The following is a 23310-nucleotide window of genomic DNA, read 5'->3' on the forward strand; positions in this document are numbered from 1 at the left end:
ACCCTTGATTCCCATGGCATTATCTTTCACTATAGTAGAAAAAAAATTACCTATGTTTTTAAAAGGCATTCCTTCTCATTGATACCAACATAAATTATACATATTTTGGATTGCCCCCTTATGTTGTTTTTAGGGTCTTCAATAGCATTCTTTGTTGTTTTTCTTTGCTAGACGGCTGGAACAAAATTCAATCAAGGTCATCCCCCCTGGAGCTTTCTCGCCATATAAAAAACTTAGAAGAATGTAAGTGAGAAATATTTTGGAACTTACATAAAAAACATATGGATGAAAAACAGATCATGGTTTATACAAAATACCTCCCGTCAGTTTATGGGTGCTTAAAAATGTCTGACAGCTGACAGATTGGTTGATATGGCTGTGTCTGATTGTTGAGTCTACGTAGCTCCTTTGTCATGCTAATAACTGACACTTATGCCAACTTATTAATACAAATTGACCTGAATATATAAATTGTGCTTGCCGTTAACAGAATAATTTCTGAAGCAGAGCATGGCAGCGCAATGTCATTGATAGCATAATATTCAGTGCCTGTGCTAATCTAATTGCCCCCTCCCCAAATATAAAAAAATGCATTAAAGCTTCAGGTTACTGCCAGAATTAAAGTGAGGGATGAGGGATTTTCAGAATTTTCTGGACTACAATTTCTACCATTTCTGGTTGAATATTGATGATTCTGGCCAAGGCTGATGGGAGTTCCCATCCCCGATTTAAGCCATTATTTCTGGATGATGGGAACTGAACTTTGTGTTGTTGTTCTTAAAAAACATATTAAAAGTTAATTGCAAGAAGTGTTTTCAGATTAAATTTGTTAACTGCGCCTTACAGAGTTGAAATAAATCGCTGTTTGTCCCTTTCACGGATCATAACACGTCATAGCAATCTCGTTTCTCGTTTCAGTGATCTGAGCAACAATCAGATCTCAGAGGCCGCGCCAGATTCATTTCAGGGTCTACGCTCACTAAATTCACTGTAAGTACCACCACTGTTTTTCAAAAGAAAGGCAAAATCTCCCGAATTGCAGTGAGGAAACAAAACGTTATTCTTGTGTCTGGGAATTAGACTCTAAACAGGATTGCACTCCTCTTGAAGAACAGGTGTGTACTTTTGGCAGCATTGTTTGGTTTGCCAGCTGCAGTTGTTTCTGGGCAGTTTCTGGCCACAGTTAAGACATGGTCGGATAACCTCCCCATTGGATTATTATACTCTGCTCTCTCTGGGACTGCCCTTGAAGATGATGGAGAAGCTACTGCTAGTGCGGAACGTGGCAGCTAGGCTGCTATGCATAAGAACCTACAGGAACTGTACAAGTGGTTTGAAATTATCTTCACTGGCTACTAATATGCTTGCAGTCTGAATTAATAATATAATAATAATTTATTACTTATATGATCCCCATCCGACCGGGTTGCTCCAGCCATTCTGGGTGGCTCCCAACAATTTATAAAACCACAGCAAAACATCAAACTTTAAAAATTTCCCTATACCGGGCTGCCTTCAGATGACTTCTAAAAGTCAGATAGTTGTTTATTTCCTTGACATCTGACGCGAGGGTGTTCCACAGGGCGGGCACCACTACCGAGAAGGCCCTCTACCTGGTTCCCTGCAACTTCACTTCTCGCAGTGAGGGAACCGCCAGAAGTCCCTCAGAGGAGGACCTCAGTGTCAGGGCAGAACAATGGGGCTGGCGTTGTTTTGATGAATTTATTACTGTTGTTTGATTTATTGATATGCTGCTGTGTTTAATATTATAATGATTGCAATGTTTGGGTTTTTTAATGGTGTTGTGAGCTGCTGTTGGAAAAGGGGAATACAAATTATTAAATCAAATCAAATTGAACAGTCGAATGCTACTGATTTTAGACAGCTAGCAGCTATTGTAGTGTTGCTCATGCAACAGAGCTTCCTCTTCCTTTACTGTCCCCTTTAGCTCCCTGTGCAACCTCAAAATCAGTTTGGGAGGGTTGGGGGGACCCTCCAGAGCACATTGGGGAGGGGGGAATTGAAGTCATGTTGCACCAGCGTAACAAGGCAGACTGGATGCAACCCATTGCCATTTGATTTGATAGAGCTGGCAGGTATTCTAATGCTATCTAAAATATAATTCAATATTCCAGCGCTGGATCCTTTGATGTGCTTTTGTCAGGGGCATACAATTTTAAAGAAATTCTAGATGAATGCATTGTTGTTCAACTTCCGATCAATCACCTTTTGAATTATTTGTTACAGTGTTCTCTATGGAAACAAAATCACAGAACTTCCCAAAGGCCTGTTTGAAGGACTTTTTTCTCTACAGTTGTTGTGAGTATTTATCTGCTGAAATTTAGTTTTATTTTATCCACTGAGAAGGGTTTTGTTTTGTGATTTTGCATTAAAAGTGGTTTGCTCACTGGGAAGGTTTATTATTATTGTTGTTATTAGGAACATATCCACCTTTTCAAACTGCTCTGTTCAAGTGAATATCAACCTTTTGAAGATGAAGAGCTTTTATTACTTTCATGCACTGTATTCCCTCTTCTGCTGCTTCACAAACAAAGGGAGAGCCTTTATTTTATTATTTCTTCCAGTAGCTTTCTGGCCGCCTTTTTTGCTTTTGTTTTTCGAATGTTAACCATGAATCTTCACCTACTTTGATTAGTAGCATTTAATCAAATGTATGTGCGCTTTAGAAATTCAAATTAAGACAATTCCATTCTGTTTTACTTTTTGCTTTTATGATACTAATATTCAGCCTGTCTAGTCTATTTTAAATTGATTTGCTTACTTGACTATAGAATCATTTATTTATTTTTCCAATTTTTTTATTAGTTTTCACAATATTATAAATAAACAAACAAACACACACACACAAAACAAACATACATAAATCATAGCCTTATTGAAAATTACAGTTATTAACTTTGTTAAGTGACTTCCTCGCTTCCCTTTGGTTGAATTTCATTGCATGTCCTTTTAACGGTTTTTCGAATCCCAATTTTTATAAAATTTAACTTAAGCATTAACATCCTTAGATCTTCACCTTATGGAATTAAACATATTAATTCATCACTTAACATAAATAAAATGCTTAGCCCATTAAGTATCTGCAAGCTATTTTCAGTTAGTTTAACTTAACAAATTTAACTAAATAATAATTAAATTTATTCCATTCTTCCTGATACTCTTCCTCCTTCTGGTCGCGGACTCTTCCGGTTAGGTCGGCTAGCTCCGAAAAATCCATCAGACTATAGAAGCATTTAATCGGCCTGAGTTGCATTGTGTACAGTAATACCTCTGCTTACAAACCGTCCTCCTTGCGAACGCTTCAGGTTACGAGTTCCACTAACCCGGAAGCAGGTGTTCCTGGTTGCGAACTTTGCCCCGGGATGCGAGGCACACGCAGCGGGAGGTCCCATTAGTGAAAGCACGCCTCAGGTTAAGAACGGTTTCGAGAGTTAAAATCGAGATGTGGAAATATGGAAATATTGATGAGAGGCAGGACTGAGATTTGGACATGCTTTAAGGTTCAGACTATGGGAAGTAGTAAAATTAATAATTACAATTCGGAAGATAATTAGACTTTTTTAATTTTAGCTTTTTATTGGATTATGATTTGATATGTTAATTGGATGTCTTTTATTGGAAAATTAATGAAAACGATCTAACACAAGAACGGTTTCGAGTTGAGAACTGATCTCAGGAACGGATTAAGTTCATAACCAGAGGTACCACTGTAATTCATTCATGCATTCCAAGCCAGCTAAAATGGGTCCATTGAGTTGGAAAGTATTTGGGTTCAACTGAAAATATTTACTTAGTTTTCTGTGGTGTGAGAGAGACAAAGTGTATACAATTTTTAGCACTTGTTGCAAAAACATTGATGTCGTTTCCATACGATCCTCATTGCCTTTTTCGTTCTTTGCGCTCATGGCCTTTGGTTTCATTTGACCACACATGACCATTTAATCCCTCCACATGAGTATGTTGGCAGGGCCACAATCCGATGCGATGAATGATGGATATTTGTAAACTAAATTTTGTGGGTCACCACAGTACGCTAGAATAAATGGCAGTGTGGACAAGTGAGACTGAGAACTATGAGGGCACAGGAGGAGGGGAAGCAGCAGCCAGTGAAACTAAAGGTTTCAAGCAGCAGTGAAATTTGAGAAGATGGTTATGTGTCTAGTTATCTCTTCAAATTTACTGAATGCACTAGTTTCAAAGCAAATATAAAAATTAGGTGCAGCCCTAGTTGGAAGCAGTTATAAATACTTGACCCCTTTTGGACTCCCATTTTGTACTTTAAAGGTATAATTTGAAAGAAAAGGAGAAAGTTGCCATCTATCCTACAGAACTAAAATAAATAAAATTACTTAATTAACATATATTACATTAATTTGCATATGCCGATTCCATGTTGAAGTATTTCAGTGTATGCAGGTTTAAAATTACCCATTAGTAATGAACCTAGACTTAAAATTTGTACAACTGGAGATTAAGAAACACTGACAACATTCAAGGCAGAAGAAACCCCATCATAGAGTTGTATTTAAACCACTTCAACATTTAACAATGCAATCCTACATATGGCTACTTTAGAAGTAAGTGCCACTGAGGTCAATGAGACTTATTCCCGGGAAAATGAGCATAAGATTTCAGTCGAAGAGTGGTTAATCAGTCAAATTTTGTTAGGGAATCATGTAATTTAAAATGGAAAATGCTGGTTCTCACACACAGATAAAGCCTGTTACTACTGCTGCTGCATCCCTCCCTCTTCCCATGTAAACACCAAGGTTTATAGAAGCTTCTGTGTCCATTTGTCATTAACTGTAGCTTGGCATGTTGCTTGAACCCTAAATTGTAGTTAATCCCATGTTTGGTTGAAACAAGCCAACTTCAGTTTATGAAACTGACTCTTTTTCAACTAACCATAGTTAAGATTAACCATAATTTAGGGTTTGGATCACGCTGCAATTTGTGGTTAATCTAAAATGGAAGCAGGAGTATCTGATTTCCTCCTTTCAGCTATTCCAGAAAGGAGGACACTAGCTTGACACTTGTTCTCGTAATACTAACCAAGGTCAAACACATCCAACAGCTTTCTTCTTTCCTTTGCCAATATATTCACTTTCAGTTTAAACCTGTGGACATTCAATGCAACACTTGATGCTGAAATAATATCTTAAGGAACTAGGTAGTTCACTGAATGCACTGCATACAGGTGGCACAAGTAATTTTGACATGCAGTTTTATCTTATTATGTATTGGCTTAAAACTGCTGGTTTTATATTGGGGGTGGAATGGTCAACTTCTTTTCTAAATCTGATTTATTTATTTTGGTATTTTGACGTATACAGTGGTACCTCAGGTTAAGTACTTAATACTTTCTGGAGGTCCGTACTTAACCTGGAACTGTTCTTAACCTGAAGCACCACTTTAGCTAATGGGGGCCTCCTGCTGCTGCCGTGCCGCCGCCACACGATTTCTGTTCTCACCCTGAAGCAAAGTTCTTAACCTGAAGCACTACTTCTGGATTAGTAGAATGTGTAACCTGAAGCGTATATAACCCAAGGTACCACTGTATTGTATATTGTTTTATGTAAACTGCTTGAAGGTTTTGATAACTAAGCAGTATATAAATCCTCTTAAATAAATAAAGAAGTTGCATGAAATTCAAGAAAGTAAAGTTACAAAAATAAAGTTTGTCAATAAACAGCAGACACTTAACCCTGTTTTCCAATTGTCGTTTGTTTCACAGATTATTAAATGCTAACAAGATAAATTGCCTGCGAGTGGATGCTTTCCAAGACCTGCACAACTTGAACCTTCTCTCTTTGTACGATAACAAACTTCAAACCATTGCAAAGGGCACCTTTTCTCCACTCCGGGCCATTCAGACCCTGTATGTATTGCAATTGCCCATTTGTTGTTATGTTTGATTTCTGTTCCCAAATGACCTGGAAAGTAGCAGCTGAAGCCAAGGAAATTACCTGAAATGTAAAAACGCTTTCTGGCGGTACGCTCTTTTCTTTTTATTTGTGAAAGGCATTTGGCTCAGAACCCCTTTATTTGTGACTGCCATCTGAAGTGGCTGGCGGATTATCTCCATACAAACCCTATTGAAACCAGTGGTGCTCGCTGCACCAGCCCCCGCCGTCTGGCAAACAAAAGGATTGGCCAAATCAAAAGCAAGAAATTTCGCTGTTCAGGTAATTTCCTTGGTTCAGCTGCTACTTTCCTTTCACTTCCAAAAAAACCACCGCCCCACCACCCTCTCCCTCCCATCACAACCCCCACAAACCAGCAGTTGCAGACATCCTTAACGACAACAACAAAAAACCCACAGCCTGGTGCCCAATTGAATTATTTAGCAATCACAGCAACTCTGGACTGAAGTTGTTTGATCAGAAAACATTCCTACAGTTAACACACTTGTTACTACCTCTGCAAGGCATTAAAAATATGTGAAGGAATTGTGCTTTTTGATTAAATAATAAGAGTTCTGAGGTATCCTTTCTGTCAGTTGCGCAAAAAAAAGGGGGCAAATCAAAAATGAAACAGATCTGGAATACCAGTTAAATCTTAAAAACAAAATCTACTCACGGAATATGAAAACATGACATTCATATTACACAGGGAAGCTTATATCGTGCTGAAATGTACTGTTTGCTTTTTCTAATCTTATTCCATTTCCTACTTACATGTTTCCAAAGCCTAACCTCTGTCATCTGGTTCCCAGCTGTTCCAGGTGCATTTCGTATTCTGCAGTTAATTCACAGTCTACAGCTAGTGCAAATATCAGAAGAGTGCTGCTGATATTGGCTGCAAATACATTTATATCTAATCATACTAGTATCCGAAGTTCATTCGAATACCACTACCCCGCACAGTTAGCTTTAATTACCTGTAGCCCATCCTCAGTCTAATAGAATTAATTTTTTGCTTGCTGACATTCAGGTGCATATTCTATTTTTTCTCTCTTTTTTATTTAGCTAAAGAACAGTATTTCATTCCAGGTAGGTTTGGCTCTGCAGTAAAACTGACTAACTGCAGGTACCACTCCCTCCTCCCTCACCAAAAGCAAAGTTTCATTTTAACATTTAAAGAACTAGTGCATGCATTTTTAACCCTGCTGGAAACCTCTTAGAGTAGTAATAGTTTTGTAGTTTTGTCTTCCCACTACATGAGCTTTGCATGCAGCTCTTTGCTATCCAACTCACAAATAAGCACAGAATTTATTCAGTACCATCTGATTTTAGAAAGAGATATCTTTCCCCGTTTTGCCTCTCCTGTTTACTGTTAACAACTCTGTTCTTTAAATGTAGCTGCTGTGCTGCTTTTAAATGAAGAGAATCCTGCTATGATCAAAGAGCTAATAGAAGTCTAAGCACCCTTTCAAAATCAATACTTTCCTGCCTTTTATGCATTAAACTATTGCTTTCCTGCTGACTATCTGAACTGTTGCTTGCTCACCTATGACCTTTGATCCCTGTGTTTGTGAAATCACAAAAAAATGCCAAGCAAAAGTATGTTTATTGTCTTTGCAAAGGCGTCCAAAGGCTGTATATGTCTTCTGTTAAAATAATTTTGATGGAAGAAAAAATAATTTAATAGTTGGCACATTTATACCACACTTTAAACTAAATGCTGATTCTCTTGAGGTATTCCACATGAATGATTGAGATTGGCTTTAGTTATATGAAACACGTTTTTCCCCAACCACCCCTTGCAGCTGACAAACGAGTGCAGTGCTTTCTTAACAGGGGAAAGAACAAAATCAACTATGTCATGTGTTTACAATATAATGTCCCGTACAGGTGATATATGATTGATTAGCAAAAGTGCTCAAAGGTCTAATGAAGCTTTTGATGGAACTGCAGGTGCATGAACTGCCAGAAAAAAACAAAACCCAATTATAGTTTACTTTCTAGAGGAAGGAAAAAAACGTTGTTGTAATTGAGCATGCAATCAATGACACTTGTTCTTTGAAGCACTTACAGGTATATGGTCGGCCCACAACGTTCAGCAGACTAACCTATTGATTGGTTTGGGCTCTTATCCACTTAAGCTTGCTTATTTTACACTTGCTGCTTTTACTGTCATGTACTACATTATCTTCTAGCTGGAGAGATGATGTGAAGAGTATTATGGCCTTTAGTAGTGCCCTGGCTAAATGCAGAGGGAAGAAAATGCACAAAGGCTGGTCTTTGCCATTCTTGGCTTGAAAGGACCAGTTGGAGTCAGGTTTGAGAAGTGATTCACACACTGCATGTTTTTAATGGCATGGCGGTCATTTCCACATTTGCATACACTGGGAATGGGAAAATAATGTAAAAAGCGCACTACATAGCCAAAGTCCCACGCATCAGGGAAAGAACTTGAAGAATGTAAATTGGCAGTTACTTGATAAACCTACTGGATTACCTGAATTCCAAAATGAAAAGCGATTAAGGCTTTTTCTCTAGCAAAAAGAAAGTGTTTGGTGTTGTTCTAAATATATAATATCAAATTTCACCTTTTTCCCTGATGGGACTCGGGGATGTTGAGCATCATTAGCAAGCCATTTACAGTGTAGGCATATTCCGGTCTATCCTTTATAATAAGCACAGCTTTCTGCACACTGTGTCCAGATTTTCCTTTGAACCAGCAGCATCTGGTGAAGCAGTTCTCTTTTGGGAACCGCCAGCTGCCAATGTAGGTTATCAAATGGAGTGCAGGATTGAAGCATGGAATACTTCAAACATGCTTGCACCTGGACAAGGTGCCCTAAATCTCCCCTAGTGCTCTCAGCAGCTGCTTGATAAGGGCTAAAATCTCTCTCCCACCTCCTCAGTTGTTCCATAGTGGTGGTGACTGGTAGTTTCTGCCTGAATACCACTTCACCAACAGTGGTGAGATGTTGTTGCAACACTTCCACAACAGCCCACCGCAAGCCCAGCGTATTTTAGTAGTCAACTAAAATTGAGATTAAAAGGGACGCGGGTGGCGCTGTGGGTTAAACCACAGAGCCTAGGACTTGCTGATCAGAAGGTCGGCAGTTCGAATTCCTGCGACGGGGTGAGCGCCCGTTGCTCGGTCCCTGCTCCTGCCCACCTAGCAGTTCGAAAGCACGTCAAAGTGCAAGTAGATAAATAGGTACCGCTCCAGCGGGAAGGTAAACGGCATTTCTGTGTGCTGCTCTGGTTCCCCTGAAGCGGCTTAGTCATGCTGGCCACATGACCCGGAAGCTGTACGCCGGCTCTCTCGGCCAATAAAGCGAGATGAGCGCCGCAACCCCAGAGTCGGCCATGGCTGGACCTAATGGTCAGGGGTCCCTTTACCTTTACCTAAAATTGAGATTCTTGGGCTTTATGACTTTATCAAGAGACAATTGTTGCTGTTGGCATCCGCCTGTCTCAAGAGACAACAGAATACGCCTCCAGGGGTGAAGTCAAACTTCTGTGTTGGCAGCACTGAAGTGATCTCTCTGGGACGCAAGGCTGGGAAGTATGTATGGAGGTACTGGGCTGCTGATGGGAGCAATATGTTTGGCCCAGCTTGGCTGCAGGAGTTGCCGGAAGGAGAGACTCCACTCCAGATTTGTGTAAGGTTTATTCCTTAGCCTTTTCCTCCTGAATATATCACACAAGGCAGCATAGGTTTAGGATCAGTGTTTTCCTTCTCTTAGATGGGCTGCCTTCCCAGGTTGACAAGCCCCTAAGAGAGAGATAGAGTGCTTTTCTTGGAAATAAAGACAAAGCATAAGTGTTTCTGTTATTAGCTTTCAATCTTCTCTTTAAAAATCGGTACAGAATCAAACAAACTTCTGTGGCACTTGATGAAGACATTCAGAAGCAATGCTCTCCCTGTGGATTAGAATTATTAATCATATAATTCAAATCTGCACAGAAAAGTACTTCATCCTTAAATAATATTTGAAAACTGTAGACCATTGAGCTAGAAAATGAATAAGCCAGGAGTAAGTTTTTCATAGTTCTTATGTGACACTGAGCCAAACCATTGTTTGGTGAATTGAGCAAAAATTCAGGCTCCCTGGGAGTAGATTTCAGCCTCTCTGCTTCTCCCCCTGCTGTTGTGAGCTAACCCATCATTTAGCTTAGTTTTACAGTGGACGCTTGGGTTGCGAATGTGATCCGTGTGGGATGCACATCACAACCCATAGCATTCGCAAGCTGCAGCGGCGTATCTGCTCACGTGCGGGTTGTGATTTGACACTTCTGCACATACGCAACCGCCGAAACCTGGAAGTAACCCCGTTCCGGTACTTCCTAGTTTCGGTGGTCCATAACCCAAAAAAACGCAACCTGAAGTGTCTGTAACCCGAGGTATGACTGTACTGCTAAACTTGGGCTCGTGGTTTATCTTGCTCCAGACAAACCACAAGGTGTAGCCCGAGGTCTGTTCTATAGCTTACTGTTTGTAGTTTGTCTGAGGGAGATAACCAGGAGCCTGGGTCTGAACGTAACAGTAAACCATGGCTTAGCGCCGTTCTGCATGGCAACACCAAATCCAGACGAGCAAATCAGCCACAATCTTGTCTCTGGGAGGCAGCGTGTTTGTTCACACTAAACCATGGTATGGCTGAGCAAACTGGGGAGTTGTTGTTTTTCTTAAAGGACTTAACAAATGTGTGTGAAAGTGCCCTCAAACAACCGTATCTTTCAGTAAATATATTTTAAGAATTCTAATGCTTTTGCCTATGAAGATGAACGTATTATATAATTGTTCAATAGACAGTCTGCTGTATCTTTTTGCTATACTGTACCACTTCAGATTAATTACAGTGGTGCCCTGCAAGACGAATGCCTCGCAAAACGAAAAACTCGCTAGACGAAAGGGTTTTGCGGTTTTTGAGCTGCTTCGCTAGACGAATTTCCCTATGGGCTTGCTTCCCAAGACGAAAACGTCTTGCGAGTTTGTTCACTTTTTTCTTAAAGCCGCTTGAAGAGGCGCAGTTGCGACGGACCGTGCTTCGCAAGACGAAAAACATCGCAAGACGAAAAGACTCGCGGAACGAATTAATTTCGTCTTGCGAGGCACCACTGTATACTCTGACTCTTTTTGATATAGTACAGTGCCGAAGCATCATATAATCAAAGAAGTGTAGAATAAAATCCAACTTCTTTAAATTGAGAATTTCAGACGGACCTTGATGAAGGCAGGATATTACCCAAACCCTAGCTGAGAAAAGCAAGATGAGCTTTGTTTTTGTTGGGGTTTTTCCTCCCATTGGGATCACTCTTGTCTTTCTTTCTTCCTTGGCTGTCTTTCCTGTTTCAGGAGTTCACCATTTGGGCTGTAAGTAGAGTTCAGCGTTGTGGACCAAATAACAGTACACTTCCCAGTCCTGATGCACTTTCCACTTCTAGTCTCAGTCTTTTCACCTTTTGTCCAAGAAGAGCTCACCAGTCATTTAAGTTTCTTTGTCCCACTCCCCCCTCCCCCCTCCACCCACATCACTTACCCTCAACTTCTTAATAGATGTTTCTTCCTGACTTGTGAAGGATGCTATCTCCATTCTGTAACGCGGAGAATGGCGAAGAGATCTTCCTCCCTGCAGTCTACTTTGTGTCTTTTCCAGTTTAGCAATGTTGCAGTGACCGTGGACATTCTGTACGAAGGATGTCGTGCCATGTTGAGCGGTTTCCCACTGCAACACTTTTCCTCTCTTTCCTCTTTCTCCCATTGCTTCTGCTCCTTGGTCTAAGCGGATGAAGTTGTGATAACTTAGCGAGATTTTCTGTTGTGCTTGATCTAACCATGTGGTTGCGAGGTATGAGTAAAACATGGTTCTGTCAAGCACCATGGAACGTCACGCAGCTTTCTACAGCATAGCAGGCTGCTGAGGCTTAAATCAGGATTACACACTTTTTAAAAATTGAAGAAGAAAAACAGGGCTTTAAATTTTATGGTTCTGAGATTACGTAGGCGGGCTGTGGCCAGTGAAATAGAAGAATAAAGGAGGGTAATGAAATGGAATACAAAGATTTACTTAATCCTGAAACTGTGGGAATAAGATATATTTAACAAGAATTAGCACTGCTTTATGTTTTTAACTGTAAAATGGAATGGATTGGCTGACAACTTAATCAGCAGAAACTACAGCTGTGAAAAGCTCAAGCGGTTAATGTTATCCTACCACATGTCCCGTCCCCCCCCAGCAAATTTCAAGCCCTCTGAAATTTAACCCACTCTTAAACCTTGCTGTTTCTTCATTACCATAAAACTTTCCCCAAATTACCCATTTGTCTGTACTGCAGGTCTGTCTCTTTTCTCTCTCTTATTTTTCCCTACGAGAAAATAATCCCAACACCTTGATGAACTTAGTACCTGTATTTTTATTCTGCTTATCCTCAGGCACCGAAGATTACAGATCCAAACTAAGCGGAGATTGCTTTGCAGACCTGGCTTGTCCTGAAAAATGCCGTTGTGAAGGAACAACTGTTGACTGCTCCAATCAAAAGCTCAGCAAGATTCCTGACCATATTCCTCAGTATACAGCAGAACTGTAAGTTTGAGCTCACAACAGTGTGCTGGGTGAATATCAGTGGTGATAATATCAATTCATAACTGCTCTTTCTTTATCCCTTTTTGGAATGTCGCAGGTCCTTCCAGTTCATGAATTTTCAATTGTATTAAGTTTTACTTGCTCTACAACATTTAGCAAAGGCAAAGAAAAAGAAATTCAAATATTAGTGTAGAAAACCATACAAAATGTTGGCACATTATTGCTTTACAGTTCTCTCCACAGCAAAAGCAGTCTCTGTTTACCTACTTTGAACTAAGTACACCTACCTCTCAACTATCGCACAGTATTGTGCAAAATATAACTGGTTCAAGCACAGTGAGTAATCAGAATGTCCAATATATACACCCTTCGTTGATGATGATGATTGAAGGATCACAGGGCAGTTTACAATATAAAAGCACAAAGATACACAGCATAGTAACAAAACAGCAACAACAACCAGTAACCCCTCCAACAGGTTTAAAAGGCCATAGATTGTTTACTTAGCCAAAGGCCTGGGAGAAGAGCAATGTTTTTGAGTGGCACCTGAAGATATATAATGAAGGCGCCAGGTGAGCTTTCATTATTGCTATGTCTTCAACAATAATTGCTGATTCTTAGACAGAACGCCCCTTGTGTTGGGTATTCTGTTGTCTGTGATCTATGTACCGTACAACAGGTGACTCATAGATGATATAATCAATCACTTCCTTGTTCCACTGTGTTTCATTTGGAGCTGCCTAGATAAGTATTTCCTCCACTTCCCACGGATTCTGAGAATATTGATGATTCCCATCCGTACTCTGAAAAATAGGGATGGGGAAAAAATGCAGTTTAAAGGGACCTAAAGTCCCTTCCCCAAATAGAAAGACAAGCTATCAGCTTGTCCGATGGATTGCACTATGCAATTCACACTGCAATAAAGCAGGGAGCAATGTGCCAAATATAATATCAGCCTGAACAGGTACTAATGCCTTTGTGGAACTTCATATCTGCAGTTGAAAAGCAGCCTATTGCTAAAGCTCCGAATTACAGCTGCTTCCATCCATCCCCGTCCCGTCCCCCCCCCCCCGCATTTACATTTATTGTAATTATTTTTTCCTAGTGTGCAGTCCTGCTTGCATCTAACTCTAAATGAGGTTAATGGAGCCTTTCATGCCTGAGTTACAGATTTAGAAATGGATGCTTATAGATTACACCAAAAATTAGTGCTGTTATGCCGCAGCTTGTGTGCTGCTGCGATTTATTCTAATTATGCTGAAACAGACTGTGCGTTAAGGAAATAGACCTGCTGAGACCATGCAGGAATGGATAGATATATAATCTGTACGTTTATAACTGCTGGTTGTTTTATATGTTCACATAAATGCAAGAAGGACTGTGCTAGCTTCACGTATTGCCAGGGTGATATGCGTCATCTCCAAGTGATGTTTGGCAATATGCACGAGGCCAGTGTTGATTGGGCCATGCACACAATAGCCTATCAATGTATATATTTTTCATTTTTTCACCGTATATATTTTGTAAGGGTGCATATTCTTGTACTATGTATGAAATTTTATGCGTTGACAACGTGTGTTAGAATTTGTAGGCCTTTCCTGATATAAATTTGAGGCGTTTATTATTGTTAACTACACTTAATGCACGAAGCATCTGCAATTGATCGATATTTTCCAACAACTATTGGTGACTGTTCTTTTTGACTGGACAGTGCACAAAATTCCCCTTATCCTGCAGTCAAGTGGTGCTCCTCTTCCATTCCTGCCTGTGATTTGGTGTCATTGCTGGCACTTACGCACCTTCACGAAACAAGTCACAATAACCTAAATTTATATCTTGCTACTCCTTCTGCAGGCGACTCAACAACAATGAATTTACAGTGTTGGAGGCTACAGGGATCTTTAAGAAGCTTCCTCAACTACGTAAAATGTAAGCTTATCTGCCAACCTGCCTTATATAGGTAGCCTTGGTGCAATAATATAAGAAAAAGTGTAAAGTATTCTTGCAGGAGCCCAAAGCAGTAAAACGTCCCAGCCTGTGGTATTCTTTGCGGAACGTGGGTGCTCATTTTTGCCAGTGTTTCTGTCGTACTCTCTTTCTCTTCTTTTACGCCTGCCAGTTTATTTGCACAGTCAAAAGGGGAAGGGGAAGCCATTGCTCACCGGTAGAGCCTACATTTTCATGTGCAAGGTTCCAAGTTCGGTGTCTGGCTTTTACAACTGAAAGGATCTCTGGTAGCAGATGAGATTCTTATAGCCACTGCCCATCAGAATAGACAAAACAGGACTAGATAGGACCAGTGATCTCGCTTGGTATAAGGCAGCTTAGTATGTTGAAGATAACAAAAATCCTACTGTTATACTGAAGGAAGGCTCATTGAATTTTGCCCATTTCATATAGTTGCTAAAATATTTTGTATCCTTGATTCCCAAATTTCCACATGCTAGGGAGAAAAAAGGGAGAATTGCTTAATGCTCATATGATGCTAGGTTTGTCCCATGTGCAAGAACCCACAACCCACGCTAATTTATTATGTGTTGCATACCTAAACCACAAACAGTAAGCCAGCGGAGATCAGCACAGGGTTTGCCAAGGTCTCTATCTTACTTTTTTCAGTAGCACTGATATGTCAAACCACCTCCATGCCTTTTCTAGAGTCACCTGACTCTTTATTTGGGATAGCTATTGGCACTCGCTGCTTGAAGCTAAGTTAATGAAATCAGTTCTGCTTAGAGTGATCTCAATCCGTGTGTGTGTGTGTGTGTGTGTGTGTGTGTGTGTGTATCAGGCAACATTCCTGCAGGATAAAAGTGGAATAAGCATCCAAAATGCTGATAATACAATCTACTATAGTGAATCAGTTATTTTAAAATTGAAGCTGTTAATAGAAGACGCCGTGATTTATTTATTTTTAATGTTGTCACTATATTCCTGCATTTTTATTTTGTGAAGAAAATCTATTTCTGTTTCCTTTCTGGAATGCTTTCTTTTCTCAATTCTGAATGAATCCCAAACAGTGTTTAGACTGGCTGCCCACCTCTCAGTCACCTAAAGTCACAGTGCCCTCAGGTGATGATCGTTGGGATCTCAAAGCACCATGCGGGGCTTTTGAAGGGCTTTTAAAGAAACCTGTGCAGTGCTTTGAAGCACCCCTGTCAGCAGACTTTAAGTCACTTCCTATCAGCTGATGATATTGTTTTAACATTTGATTGGAAGCAGCCCAGAGCGGCTTGGGAAACTCAGCCAGATGGGTGGGGTATACATATTAAATTATTATTATTATTATTATTATTATTATTATTATTATTATTATTATTATTATTATTTAGTGGTGACTTTAAGCTTGCTTTCTGCAGGTATCAGCTGCACAATTGAGTTCCTCACAGGCAACACTGTTCTGTAGCTAATTCAGCCACATATATCACGTGGTTTTGGGGGGAAACAGCCCTGTGGGCCAAATTGTGACTCGTACCAGGCCAAATCTGGCCTGTGGGCTAGAGGGTCTCTATCCTGAGATTAGAGCTTTCTTGAAATCATGTTGCTAAGACCAGAATTTAGTCGCTGCTTTTTGTATTCTTCATTATATGGATCATTTCCTCCAAAACACTTCTCCTATTAATTTGCTTTGCCATGAAACAATAGAAATCTGAGCAATAATAAAATCACAGATATTGAAGAAGGAGCATTTGAAGGAGGATCGGGTGTAAATGAGCTGTTGCTCACCAGTAACCGGCTGGAGAATGTGCGCCACAAAATGTTCAAAGGACTTGAAAGTCTCAAAACTTTGTAAGTATGTTCCTCTCTCTACTTTGCTTGCTCTCTTTAACTTGCTTAAACTTCTCTTCTGTCTTGTTTTCTGGGTATGGATGTATGCTCACTTTGACTCACATTTTTTATAATGTAAAATGCATTAATCATATATACTGCCTAATTGCAATCAATATCTTTTGGATAGGTATATGGCTTCACAGAGGGCATGAAGTAAATTCTGGTCACAGATAAGGAAGTATTATGTAGGAAGCAGATGTAGGCACATGTCTTTTCATCTGTGTGGAACAGCATGAAATGTGCTTATAACTGTCCCCCCTCCATCACTTCCTTACAATGTGTTTTTGGATATTACTAAGTCCCTGGGTCAACCTCGGTTATGACTGGTATTGCATAGAAACCGAGCTATTAGGACCATTCCTCTGGCTATTATTCTGGCATCCTTTGGGTAGGAAGAAGAATCAGTACCCAGCAACGGCAAGGAGCATGAATGCTGTTCTTGGTTAGAGGGCAAATACTTTACCCCTATTAGTGCCTCCCAAATTGCTGAAGTCCCCCAATTTCACAATTTGTAAACTGGGACGGGGATTGATCGGGGGTTAAGTTGGGTCTGGTTGCAGAGATTTCTGGGATCATATATGCGGAGTAGCAGGAGAGTGCTGTTGTCCTCATGTCCCACTTGTGGGGTTCCCATTGGCATCTATTTTACCACTGTGGGAAACGGTCTTAAATGTACCTTTGCTCTAATCCAGCAGGACTCTTCTAATGCCCTCAAGTGCTTTATAAATACAGCATATTATTTCTCAGCATCCATGCCTAGTAAGTTAATAACTCGGGGGGGGGGGGGGAATGCAATACAACATCTCATAAAATGTTTAGTAAACTGTAGGGAATGGTTTTCCCAGTAGTGATGTATGGCAGTGAGAGCTGGACCATAAAGGTGGCTAATCGCCAAAGAATTGATGCTTTGAATTGTGGTGCTGGAGGAGACTCTTGAGAGTCCCATGGACTGCAAGAAGATCAAACCTCTCCATTCTTAAGGAAATCAGCCCTGAGTGCTCACTGGAAGGACAGATCCTGAAGCTGAGGCTCCAGTACTTTGGCCACCTCATGAGAAGAGAAGACTCTCTGGAAAAAAACTCTGGTGTTGGGAAAGATTGAAGGCACAAGAAGAAGGGGGCAACAGAGAACAAGATGGTTGCACAGTGTTCTCGAAGCTACTGCGAGAGGCAGTGGAAGACAGGAGTGCCTGGCGTGCTCTGGTCCATGGGGTCACGAAGAGTGGGACACGACTAAGCAACTAAAGAACAACAGGGAAATGTACACAGATGAGATGTGCAATACATTCTCTATGGCATTGTTCCCCAACTTCATGCCCTCCAGATGTTCTGATTAGGGATGATGGTGTTACTACCCTTTGGAGTAACAAACTGATTTGTTTCATTTTTCCTCAGGATGCTAAGGAGCAATCGCATCAGCTGCGTGAGTAATGACAGTTTCACAGGCCTGAGCTCTGTTCGATTGCTATCCTTATACGATAACCAAATAACCACAATTGCTCCTGGTGCGTTTGACACTCTTCATTCCTTGTCTACACTGTAAGTTGTTCTTGCATTCATAGCCAGCCCTTGACATTTATACATGTGTGTTATATCTAAATTAGGGGTAGCTAGCCTGTGACCCTCCAGATGAACTCCATATCCCATCATCCTTGGCTATTGGCCATGCTGGCTGGGGCTGATGGGCGTTGGTGCCAAATAACATTTGGAGGGCCACAGTTCAGTCACCAAACGAACAAGTCAAGAGTGCTTGCAAAGTCACGTATGTGAAAGTTTTCAGAGAATGCTAAAATTCAAACTGAGAGGTGCCAAAATGTGAAAATACATTGGTAATCTCTGCTAATTGTTTGGTGGCTCATACTGTTTCTAAATAACCCCATGCAATATTGTGTCTGACTAGCAGTGATTACCCTTGGTTCAGGGTACCAGTGCAGCTGAATCAACCAGAGGGGTTGTTTCACACAAAATGCAGCACTCACTGATAATGAGGGACACTCAGAGGGTGTATTGAGAGCCCTGAGGCTTTTGTCCAAAGATCTGCACTTGTTCAGATACACCCATAAAACTCCCTTCTTCTCATGCTACCCCATTTTTTCCCAAAGGGGAGAGTGACAGAGCATGAACAGCTTGGTGGAGGCTCTGAACTGTTATTCGGGTGACCGAAACATTCATAAATTTATTCATTTACTTAGCGCAAATAAACATGTGCAACAGGGCGCAATTCTTTAGTTATTAGCCTTAATAACTTAAAGAGGGCCTGGTTAGAAATGGGCAAGCATTTCACTCACCTTATTTCTACACATTGCAATCGACTCACAAGTAGGGAAATGTCTCTTTTTCGTGAACTGCTTTGAGAAATAATGTGGCAAAAGGTAAAGGGACCCCTGACTGTTAAGTCCAGTCGCGGACGACTCTGGGGTTGCGGCGCTCATCTCACTTTATTGGCCGAGGGAGCTGGTGTACAGCTTCCGGGTCATGTGGCCAGCATGACTAAGCCACTTCTGGCGAACCAGAGCAGTGCACAGAAGTGCCATTTACCTTCCCGCTGGAGTAGTACCTATTTATCTACTTGCACTTTTGACGTGCTTTTGAATTGCTAGGTTGGCAGGAGCTGGGGCAGAGCAACGGGAGCTCACCCCGTCACAGGGATTTGAACTGCCGACCTTGCGATTGGCAAGCCCTAGGCTCAGTGGTTTAGACCACAGCGCCACCTGATGGAAGTGTTTCTTCTTCCTTCCCCCTTAAATTGCTATAATCAGCTATTTAATAATTTGCTTTGGTTCTGTATCTGGTTACTCCTGAGATAACTTGTGTAATACAGGCAACTACCGATTTGTGTGGAGGTTGCATTCCAGTTCATTGCATGTGATAGCAGGGTGTGTATAAGCCCCCCTGTTACCCATCTGCCCCCTTTCTCTGCCACTTCCAGGTTTGTGGTGATGTGTGTGCTCATAGTCATGCATGCTTTGAACACACGCAAAATGGTTACTACCTGTATAAAGGAGTTTGGTTAAAGCTGAGCACCTGATACACACACCCAGCTCTGAGGAGTAATAATTGCCATAGAACAACACAGAGCTGTTGCTATTTAACTGGCCATATTCCTGTTTTCCAACTGTAGCTAGGCATGGAGAAAATTGGCAGGTAATCTAGAGAGAGAAAATAGCAGAAAATGTGTCCTCTGTAAGGGTGCTATTAAAGGTTCAAAAGGAGCTCTACTGTTAAGCAAAAAGTTGGGAATTGTAGCAATCATAGATCAGTCATCATATGCATGTTTACTCAGAAGTATGTCCCATAGTATTCAATGGAGCTTATTCCTAGGCAACTGTGCAAAGGATTGCAGGCTAAATAAGATACATTTGAAACAATCCCCCCCATGAGTCAACTGTACGTAAAAGGAAATATGAATATTCAGTGAAAGGAAATATGAATATTCAGTGAAAGGAAATACGAATATTGGAGGGAGGGGGGTGGCATGTGGTGTGTCTAACAATTGGGTTTTCTGTGGTAGGAATTTCTGAGGGAAGAACGTAATTACCGGCATACTTAATCCTCTGCCCTCTCACAATGTGACAAGTTACACCTAATGACTAATTCATGCATATTAAAGATGGCATATTTATAAATAATGAAATTGTCAATAGGCCTCTGCTGAAATGTGGAGGTGCCAAAAGCACTGAGACTTGTGGAAGTAAATCCATTTTTATAACTGGCATGTAATCAACTTAGCTGTCAGTTTATATGGAAAACCTATTCTCTGGAGCAAATAAAAGATGGAAATCTTGAAGAGGCAAATTAATGAAAGAGCTGTTGTCAGGTTAAAGCTAATAATATAAAGTAATCAGCCTACATTTTGACATTAAATTACTGTATTATTGTGTGTAGATAGCTTGACAGCAAGTCAGATTTGTGATACATCTTATTTAGAAATCATTTTAAGGTATCGGGATTTCTCAGCTCAGACTCTCAAATTGCTATCCTGATATTTGGTGGGGGGCAAGAAGAGGTTTTTTTGCGGGTGGAATTTCATCTGCATCGCTATCGCATAAAATGCAATAGGTGGATTGAATGAAAATGGCTAGTAAAACGAATCCTACTTTTTTTCAGTGCAAACAGGGTGTTTTAATTTTTGTGCGTGCGTTTTCATCGCTTGAAATTGAGCCCTGTGTTGTTCACATGTGTTTATCAGAAACCTCTTAGCCAACCCTTTCAACTGCAACTGTCACTTAGCATGGCTGGGAGAATGGCTGCGGAAGAAGCGAATTGTGACGGGCAACCCCCGCTGCCAGAAACCCTACTTCCTGAAAGAAATTCCTATACAGGATGTGGCCATTCAGGACTTCACTTGTGACGACGGTAAGAAACGGAGCACACATGCTGTATGTCTCTCGTGGCAGATTCTTCATTGTAATAATAATAATAATATAATTGTTATTTATACCCCGCCCTCCCCAGCCAAGGCCGGGCTCAGGGCAGCTAACAAGCAATAATAAAAACAAGTTGAATGAATACAACTTAAAAACAAGATTAAAATACAACAATTAAAATTGTAGTATGAAAAAATAGGGGTGGAGGATAAATAAATTCAGTTCCGTTCAAATTTAAAGCTGAATGTATCAAATAAGCACTTTTAAAAACAACATGCAGATGGAAACAAAGCCGTTATTCGAAATTCAAACTTCTCCAAATTTTGCGATGCAGTTCTTTAACTAAGAAAAAAAAAAGAATGCATTAGGGGGACGTGTGCATAAAAATTAATATTCAAAATTCAAAAAATGCATTATATAAGGGAAATTTCCTGCAAAAATGTGTACACTAGTCAAAACTACGTATAAAAATGTGTTTATTAGAAGTTTTTTTAAAAAGAATCACAAATTGTTGCAAAATGCAGAGACATGAATTTAAAATTGGAAAAATGAGAAACCGAGGGAACTGAAATTGACAGATCCTTCTATCCGTAACACAGAAGTTAAATCTGTTACTTACCATTGCCTTTTAAGGATGATTCTGGTGTTATTTTCTCTTCGGCTTTGTCTGTGTCAATAACACCAGGAGTCAAAGGTTGTGTGGGAAAAGCTAGCAATATGATTGCCCCTGGAACTGGAGCAGCACTGACATGGATTCCTTCTGAATAATAATAATAATAATAATAATAATAATAATAATAATAATAATAATATAACTCAGTATCATGCATGGGCTTGTTCAGACATTATTTTCTCCCTAGGATTGTTCCTTAAGTAAGATAGATGGTGGCCTCAAGCATGCCTGTTCTCGTTCATCACAAGGAAAATGTCTAAACTGGGAATTTTGTGGTGTCTTCACTGAGCCTCTCAAGAGAATTTACTCCATCAAGAGCTGGAGAAGATTTGTGCTTGCCCAGCATCTGCTTCCAGTCTCTAAATAAGCCAGTTTTGTGACTTCCACCTGAATATCTTTGTTGCTCTGCATATATGTCAAAATGGCTTCTAAGCTGCTTACAACTATAGAATACACAGTAACAATTCCATTCCCATTCCCATACTGCATGTTGTCAAGAGCAGTTTGTGACCTGACGCTGTTCAAAGTGAGGGAAATGTCAAGGAATCCACTAGGCTTGTGCAAGTCTAAGCAGCTACAGTGGTACCTTGGGTTACATACGCTTCAGGTTACATACACTTCAGGTTACAGACTCTGCTAACCCAGAAATAGTACCTCGGTTTAAGAACTTTGCTTCAGGATGAGAACAGAAATCGTGCTCCGGCGGTGCAGTGGTAGCGGGAGGCCCCATTAGCTAAAGTGGTGCTTCAGGTTAAGAACAGGTTCAGGTGAAGAACGGACCTCCGGAACGAATTAAGTACTTAACCCGAGGTAACACTGTATTTGGATCCTGCTTGTGGTCAGTTAAGCCTGTGCCATTCAAGTTGAGACATCTCATAGAGTTGGAAGGGACAACAAGGATCGTCTGGTCCAACCCCCTGTAATGCGGGGATCTTTTGCCCAACCTGGGACTCAGACTCTGAGATTAAGAGCCCAATGCACAACCAATTGAGCTATTTCTTCAGTAGCTATGGCACTAAGTGCCTTTTCCCTAAAAATGCAGGTACCCATATAAAGGTAAAGGGACCCCTGACCATTAGGTCCAGTCACAAATGACTCTGGGGTTGTGGCGCTCATCTCGATTTATTGACCGAAGGAGCCAGCGTACAGCTTCCGGGTCATGTGTCCAGGATGACTAAGCCGCTTCTGGCGAACCAGAGCAGCACACGGAAACACCGTTTACCTTCCCGCTGGAGCGGTACCTATTTATCTACTTGCACTTTGACGTGCTTTCGAACTGCTAGGTTGGCAGGAGCTAGGACCAAACAACGGGAGCTCACCCCGTCGCGGGGATTCGAACCGCTGACCTTCTGATTGGCAAGTCCTAGGCTCTGTGGTTTAGACCACAGTGCCACCCGCGTCCCATCAGGTGCCCATGTAGTGGAAATTAAAATACATCATGTCCCTGGTAATTGAAGATAATATTATATTTTATATATACAGAGCTACCTGAAAGCAGAAACTTCCTATATATCTAGAACAGATTAAAATGATTGTGCTGCCATTCTTAGGTGCTGTCAGCTGAGCATGGCTTATCTTTATATGTTTCTCTTTATGAACTAGGAAATGATGACAACAGCTGCTCTCCACTCTCCCGCTGCCCTGCAGAATGTACTTGCCTAGATACTGTGGTTCGTTGTAGCAACAAAGGTCTAAAGACTTTGCCAAAAGGCATCCCCAAAGATGTAACTGAACTGTAAGTAGTACAAAAATAAAAATTAAAATTAAATGTCAGCAACAATGTTTCTTTCGAGAGTGATGGGGATGCTTTTGGCATATAAATATTTGCTAAATAGTTTTCACAGGACCTCAGGTATGGTATTTCAATGATTTGCCTTTTCAACGCTCATTTCAGAAGCTATCCAAACATTGGAAATCTATTTCTCCTGGAGTTATTGC

At 40.7% G+C, this 23310-nt stretch overlaps 1 protein-coding gene across 6 annotated transcripts in view; it reads left to right on the forward strand.

Annotated features, from left to right (window-relative positions):
* SLIT2 (slit guidance ligand 2) overlaps nt 1-23310 on the forward strand; it is a 239955-nt gene that overhangs the window by 173061 nt on the left and 43584 nt on the right. For 4 of the 6 annotated variants that reach the window (XM_081207584.1, XM_081207585.1, XM_081207587.1 and 1 more), the window contains exons 10-21: nt 172-243; nt 919-990; nt 2248-2319; nt 5756-5899; nt 6043-6206; nt 6990-7013; nt 12355-12505; nt 14360-14434; nt 16148-16291; nt 17728-17871; nt 20522-20688; nt 22975-23107. In XM_081207584.1, the coding sequence (XP_081063710.1) occupies nt 172-243; nt 919-990; nt 2248-2319; nt 5756-5899; nt 6043-6206; nt 6990-7013; nt 12355-12505; nt 14360-14434; nt 16148-16291; nt 17728-17871; nt 20522-20688; nt 22975-23107 (1362 nt within the window). The remainder of the gene's footprint in view (nt 1-171; nt 244-918; nt 991-2247; nt 2320-5755; nt 5900-6042; nt 6207-6989; nt 7014-12354; nt 12506-14359; nt 14435-16147; nt 16292-17727; nt 17872-20521; nt 20689-22974; nt 23108-23310) is intronic. The other 2 variants (XM_081207586.1, XM_081207583.1) reach the window with 1 other exon arrangement.

The sequence above is a fragment of the Podarcis bocagei genome (genome assembly GCF_964188305.1).
Source record: "Podarcis bocagei genome assembly, chromosome: 9".
NCBI lineage: Eukaryota > Metazoa > Chordata > Lepidosauria > Squamata > Lacertidae > Podarcis > Podarcis bocagei.